The 7,500-nt window shown below is 46.0% G+C and overlaps 1 protein-coding gene across 1 annotated transcript in view; it reads right to left on the reverse strand.

Moving 5' to 3' along the window:
- kif5ab (kinesin family member 5A, b) overlaps window positions 1-7,500 on the reverse strand; it is a gene marked incomplete at both ends in the record, with an annotated part of 50,574 nt that overhangs the window by 23,490 nt on the left and 19,584 nt on the right. The window contains 4 exon segments of the mRNA XM_080548005.1: window positions 2,514-2,638; window positions 3,165-3,252; window positions 3,707-3,762; window positions 6,389-6,437. Coding sequence (XP_080404131.1) covers window positions 2,514-2,638; window positions 3,165-3,252; window positions 3,707-3,762; window positions 6,389-6,437 — 318 coding nt within the window.

Below are 7,500 nucleotides of genomic sequence, written 5' to 3' on the forward strand. Positions count from 1 at the left end.
GCGTCGTTAGCAACCAGCAAGGTTGCAATAAGGTGGCCTTGTGCCAGCGTCCCCCCCACCCCCACCCCCACCCCCAGCGCCTGAGAGGAGGCCCTTAGCTACTAGTAAATATTGTGATATAATATTATATTGAACAACACTGGGCAACAGTGGGCTTCTACTGCTTCTATATCCTCTTAATATACCCCCCCCCCTCCCACTCTGCCTCCCCCTCCCTCACATCGACACTGCTAGCCAGGTTCATGACAACCCCCCTGCTCACTTTTCCATTGCCAGCATTGACCCCCCGCCCCCTGCCCCCCTCCCAAGACTCCCAGCTGTTCATAAATTTGAACCCTATTGAACTTTATTGATCCTGGGGGCGGTTATGTGAGTCCTGTGGGCCATATACATTCATAACACGACACACTATAATAGCTTTACATGTACATAGTTGATAGTTGATAGACCAGCCCTGTCGAAGCCCCCCCCCACCCCCACCGCCCTCTCAATAACAGATAGGTTTATGGGGTAGAGTTAACACTAGAACAGCCGTCCCTATTTCACCTACTAAATGACCATATTCTTGAGAATGGGAAGCTGCTACAGTAAATTAGCCTGCTAAATAGCTTTATACTAGCTTATCCTGATGTGATTTAGAAAATGTAAGGATACTGGGTGGTAGAACGCACATGAAAAGTCATGAAAGGAGGTCCTGAAATTTGAGCAAGTCCAAAGGTATACATTTATTTTTACTCACTTGGTCAAATGACCCCACCCATGGCTGTTCTAGTGTTAATGACCCCACCCATGGCTGTTCTAGTGTTAATGACCCCACCCATGGCTGTTCTAGCATTAAAAGTAGTGTTGTTCCGATACCATTTTTTGATCCCGATACCGATACCGATACCTGACCGTGCAGTACTTGCCGATACCGAGTACCGATCCGATACCACGGCGTTTGAAAAAACAAAACAAAAAAACATGTTTTTTGAGCCGCATACTCACCTCGATGTAAAATTATTGCTAACACTTAGTCTGGCATCGGGTGTTTGGTATCGTGAAAAGTATCAACAAAAATCTATTAACCAACTCAATCAAGGTACCATTTGGTTCTGTAACTAATCATAACAGCAGGGCCGGCCTGTGGGACTGGGGAGTGAAGGCGGTGTCGCCCATCAAAAGAAGAATGTGGCCAGGTACTAATATATGTGAAGGCACACGATTTGTCAAAGTGCAGTTCAATGAATTTGTGAAATCACTTCCATATTCGACTAGGTTTGACACGGAGACTGGCCCGGACTTCTTCCGAGTTATTCCATCCGGGTAGTTTTGAAGCCTGACAAGCAAAGAATGCTGCTAGGGTTTAAACCTTCTAGTCGGAGACTCCTAGCAAAGTTTCTAGCTAAACGCAAGTAGACTTAAAAGTTCTAGACACTGGTTTTTATAACTTTGACAGTCCGGTGTTGGTTTTTTAGCTACCATGCATTGGCCAACAGAATTAGTTACCCTGGTGAAAAGTGGGCAAACGTGGCACCATTGTTGAAATCAAAAGTCAAGAACGATAGCTAGTTATTAGTTACGCGTATAACATTACATAGCTCTTCATCCCCAGCAGTGCCTGTCGCTTTGCATGTTCTGTTCATTGAACAGTAGCAGCAACTCAACCACACACTGTCTGTATGAGTAACGCCGGTAAAACAAAACGTACCTTTCTCTGCCACATAATCCTTAGGGGCCATGCTTGCCGATCACAGGTGATGATATACTTGTTAACGGGACTTGTAAAATCCTATTTACTTTGCTCAACTTTAAAAATTGAATGTTTCTCGTGTCTTCACACCGTCACCGTCACCGGAGACAATTCATTCACCGAGTTGCGGGACGCTGTGGGTGCGTTCGTAAATTCGCTCTGGAAATCTGATCACCACTCAAGGAATGCCTCTTGTCCAATCAAATTGCTTGGTCCCTTTATGACGTTGATACCACTGTGCGCTCCAGCGTTCTAAGAGCGAATTACGAATGCAGCCTGTGCAAAACGCGCATCACAAGTTTGGTATCGGGTGTTATTTGTTAGTACTCGCCGATACCGATACCAGCATTTTTGTGCGTATCGGTGGCCATGCCGATACTAGTATCGGTATCGGAACAACACTAATTAAAAGACCCCACCCATGGCTGTTCTAGTGTTAATGACCCCACCCCTGGCTGTTCTAGTGTTAATGACCCCACCCATGGCTGTTCTAGTGTTAATGACCCCACCCATGGCTGTTCTAGTGTTAATGACCCCACCCATGGCTGTTCTAGTGTTAATGACCCCACCCATGGCTGTTCTAGTGTTAATGACCCCACCCATGGCTGTTCTAGTGTTAATGACCCCACCCATGGCTGTTCTAGTGTTAATGACCCCACCCATGGCTGTTCTAGTGTTAACCGTATTGGTCCTGCTTCAGGTCCGGGTCCTGGTCCTGCCCTGTCTATGTCTGTGGTCCCTACCCCAGCCCAGGTAAACCAGGGTAAAGCAGGTAACTCACCTTCTCACTGCCAGCCAGATCCACCAGGTAGAGTTTTCCACACAGTTTCTGCTCCGTCTCCACGTGCTCCTGCTTGATGTTGATCAGGAAGATGCTGTGACTGCGGGAGCTGTGTTCATTCATGTCTGGGGAGGGAGGGGAGGGGAGGGGAGGGGAGGGGAGGGGATGAGAGGGGATGGGAGGGGAAGAGAGGGCAGCAAAGGAGAGGAGAGGGGAGGAGAGGAGAGGAGGGAAGGAGAGGAGAGGAGAGGAGAGGAGAGGAGAGGAGAGGAGAGGAGAGGAGGGGAGGAGAGGAGAGGAGAGGAGAGGTGAGGAGAGGAGAGGGGAGGGGAGGGTCAGCCGTGGGTTCTAATTCATTATGTGAAATATTTGAGTTGTTTTGCCTGGTACAATGGAACCAATGGAAAAGGCCCAGTTCACATCGAGGATTGGCAATGCAACGCAACGCAACTCGAGTTGCAGCGGTCTGGATTACCCTGCGACGGCCCTGCGACAGCAGTTGCAAGGCGTCGCCAGCGATTGCAAGGCGATTGCAAGGCGATTGCAAGGCGTTGCCAAGTTTTTTCTCTGCAACGTTCTAAAACTGACCCGTTGCGTTTGCGACTCCTAGACGTGAACTGGGCTTAAGTGTAAAACTCCTGAATCACTCACTGGTGACAGCCACATGGCGGTTAGCTTTGCCCTCGTCGATGACGTCCATCACCTCCTCAGGACTGGACACGAAACGCTCGGTGCATCCCTGAGTCACATAAGACACACATAAACATGTACCGTGTGTACATTATGTACTGTACAAATGTAATATTGTCAGTCACTTTGCTTAGTGACTTTTCTTCGTTGATTACATTTTTCGTTTCATTTCGATGTTCGTCATTGTCACTCGAACATGGAAACCTCTCACGTTTCATGTTAATTGTCTATAATGTATTTTTGTGGAGCCAGGGAAGATTAGCTGAGGAGTATGGGGGGGGGGGGCTAATGGGGATCCTAATAAAGAACAAACAGAGACAGGGAACTTCTCTCCCACTCCCTACATCAAGTCACCAGGTGGCCATGATAAAGACGAACACACAAACAGACTGTCTGAGTCTCAAAAAGTTCTCAAAATGACCAAGGCAAGTTCGAAAAGTCCCTAAAGCTCTCGAGTGCGTCGTGGCATTGACACGTCATACCGTGCGGCGTGCGTGACTCACCTTGACGTAAGGGACTCTGTTCTTGTCCTCGTGCACGGCCAGGTTGGTCTTAGTCACTGAGAGACGATGAGAGGGCAGAAAGAGGGTCAACGCACAGCACCACCTATCACGCATGAGCACCACCACATAACTAATAAAGACCCTGAACCAAGACCGTGATGACATGCCCCCCCCCCCCCCCCCACCCCACCCCCGGTCGAAACACAGACACAGTGTGCTTGGACGGTGAATTGCTTTTCAGTCTCAAGGTTGTTTTGAGGAAAACTCCATGTCCAATCTTATCCGATTTAGGGATGTTGTTGACTGTTGTTGTTGTTGTTGTTGTAGGTGTTTCCCACAGAGGAAGTGTACTATAGAACCTAGAACCCTGTACCTAGAACCCTGTACCTAGAACCCTGTACCTAGAACCCTGTACCTAGAACCCTGTACCTAGAACCCTATATCTAGAACCCTGTATCTCGGTGCAGAGGACGAGCTTCACCCTGCAGTCTCTATCCATCACAGTTGTCTGTCTCTCCTCTCTCCTCTCTCCGTCTCCCTCCCTCTTCCCCCACCCCTTTCTCTCTCTCTCTCTCATTTATTACCTTCATGCTCCCGACTCAATATTCTCTCCTTGATGAAAATGAGAATTCTCAATCCCTCCCTTTAGCGACAGAAGTAATCCGATAGATAATACTGCTACAGGAAGCTAGGCTTTCTCTATAACGGTATGCATCATAAAAGTTGCATAATACTTTATACTGTATAATATTATGAGAGAGAGATACTTACAGTGAAACGGCCTGTCTATCTAGATAGAATTACCATATAACTGTTAGTGTTCTAACTAGATAGTAGATACTAGAACTTCCCTATTGTGAGTGTTTTTAGGATTAATGGCACTTTTTGTGGTTCTGCAAAAGTTCTGTTGGAGGCAGAAATGGGAGGATGGGCTCATTCAGTGTTTAATACCATTCCCTATTCTATTCCCCATTCTATTCCACACATTACAATGAGCCCGTCCTCCGATTTCTACCTCCACCAGCCTCCCCTGTTTTGCACTGAGTGGCTCACAGTATATTATGGCCGTGTATTGTCTACTGTTGATTGTTTTTTTTAGATCTACTATGTGTTTTAAAATAATCTATTCTTCTTCTTCTTCTTCTTCTTCTTCTTCTATTATTAGTTACTGTGTTTTTGTATACAGTGCGGGATGTGATCCTTTGTGTATCTGCTGCTGAAAATGAATCCCGCCCCCCTTGAGGATTAATAAAGTATTCCTCTGCTCTCGAATCAAAGGCAAATCATTGTATTATTGATGTTTACAGTAAACGGCCTGCAGGGGGTGTGGGGCGAGGCTTTACCCTCACGCTGTGATTCATTTATCTTACTCATGGAAGTCTGGTTCTTTTCCAGAACAGCCGTTGTCTGCGTGGTGTTTGTACACAGGGGAGGCTGCTGGAGGTAGAAGTCAGAGAACAGACTCATTGTAATGCATGGAATGGAATGAGGAGTCCTACATGCAGGGTTCGAGTTATGTGGGAGCCAATGGGAGCTGAGCTCCCATAAGGAAGGTCTGAGCTCCCATGAAAGCAGTAAAATCATACATCTGTGGGGGTCGCTAATAATACATGACCACAACCATTATTTGATCAAAAATGTCAATGTAAATGAGTATTATTTATATTTATTTTTATTATAAATATTCTAAAATAAACACGTTTTCCAAAAGAACTACGCGCACCAGCATTAATCTCCTGTGAATGACAGTAGGCCTTTGACTGCCTGCACTTTACCACCAAGACACTATGGGGCGCAGTAGAATATTGTGCAAAAGCAGAATATGATCGTTGAGAGCTTGCGAACGTGAAAACATGATTATTGAGAAGAAAACATTCAGTAGCTAGCTATCATGCCGCCCAAAAAAAGGCCACTGCTGCCGACCGAGTCGACAAGCCTGGAAAGTTTCGTGTTTTCATCCAAGAAACCAAACTTGAATTCAGCTGCCCTGTTATGACACCTAACGTTGAAACTGTTGAAATAGCAGAGCTCAAACAAAACCAAGTGCTTCCGAAGAAAGTAGCAGAACTCACCTCCAGTATGTATAAGGAGACAGCTAGTTCGTTCAGGGCAGCCTATACTGTCGCTAAAGAAAGGATGCCTTATACAAAGATTGTATCACATTGCACAAGAGATGAAACAAATTAATTTCTAATGTCAAATCACTTGATTCCCGTAGTAGCATAACATTAGATGAAAGCACAATTCATGGACGAGCATACATGATTATTTATGTCAGGTGCGATGTCACTGGAAATGGAGAATGTGTCGTGCTAACAGGAAAAGTGAATGGACTGTATAGCAAAAACAACAAAATTATTGGCCGAGATACCCGTGACTATCGCTTATAGCTGTTGTTTCATGTGGTGCTGTTGATGTGGTGAAATGAGTAGCCTATGGCTAATTAAAACTTGTAAGTCCCAACACTGTGTGGGCATGATTCGCGCGCGTGCATGAGAACATTTCGCACTGTTATTTTGGAGACCCCCACAAAGCTCAGCTTATAACTCGAACCCTGCCTACATGTATCGTATTTGACATTCCTCATTCCATTTCATGCATTACAATGAGCCTATCCTTCCGACTTCTACCTCCACCAGCCTCCCCTGGGATGTAGGCCGTCACATGATGCATTCCACTTACCATCCAGGAGGTCTCTGATCTTGTCCATGTAGATTTCAAAATAGGATACCTAGTGGAGATGGGAGAGAGCGTACTGAGTGAGTGAGTGAGTGAGTGAGTGACTCACATAGGAGACAGATGAGAGGGGGAGGAGGGGGGAGGAGGAGAACACATGTGATTCTACACATCTGTAAAATGATGCTAGAGTTAATCCTCCATCCTATGGATTTGTACTAGGGATTATTAGATTTTATGAGGGTCATTGTGCCTTTGTCCAGGCAAACGGACAACATGGCACATAGTACACTATAGGGATTATTAGAGTTTATGAGGGTCATTGTGCCTTTGTCCAGGCAAACGGACAACATGGAACACGGCTAAACTAGGTTGGGTCAGTGGTGGAAGTGGGGGTTGGGTGGGTGGGGGGTGAGTGGTCGTCCGCACAGCACACCAGTGGTGAAGGTAGAAAAAAGGTAGAGGACAAGGCTCCAACATTCCTCATTCCTCATTCATTACAATAGCCGCTTTTCCACAGTGGTGCCAATGTGTGCTAAGGCTTATTAGCCGCCAGCTAGATGTTTACATTCTGCAAGTTCGTAAGGTGGCGATACTATCCGCTTGTTAAGTCTGACGTCAAAAGTGACGTTTAGCCATTTCCGAGTCCAAACCAGAAATTCCCCGCACCAGAGTACCTACAGCGGTAGAATGACAGTTTAATCGTTTTTTAGACTTGGATCTATTCATACAACAAGGGACACAGCACTTTCCCGTTTTCTCCATATTGTCAGGGTATTTGAGCCTCGGAAAAGCGCTATATAAATATAATTTATTATTATTATTATTTCGGCATTTCGAAGACAGCGCCTCAGCCAACGTTGGACCCGGAAACACGTCACGACTTAACAACGGATAACTATGGAAACAGAAACACATCAAATCCTCCTCTCACATTTTTCCAACAGGTGCTGGTAACTTAAGCACTTTTTGATGCACTTCCATCCATTCCAATCCATTCTTTTGTGTAGTTACAGTGAGCTAACTTGGATGATGCTTGCCACTCTCCAAGTTCGCTAGGCAACAGGATAATAATATCCTGCCCACGCGCTAAACCATGCCCCTTGCCCTGTTTGGCC

This window comes from Nansenia antarctica, assembly GCF_963989245.1.
Source record: "Nansenia antarctica genome assembly, chromosome: 18".
NCBI classification, from domain to species: domain Eukaryota; kingdom Metazoa; phylum Chordata; class Actinopteri; order Argentiniformes; family Microstomatidae; genus Nansenia; species Nansenia antarctica.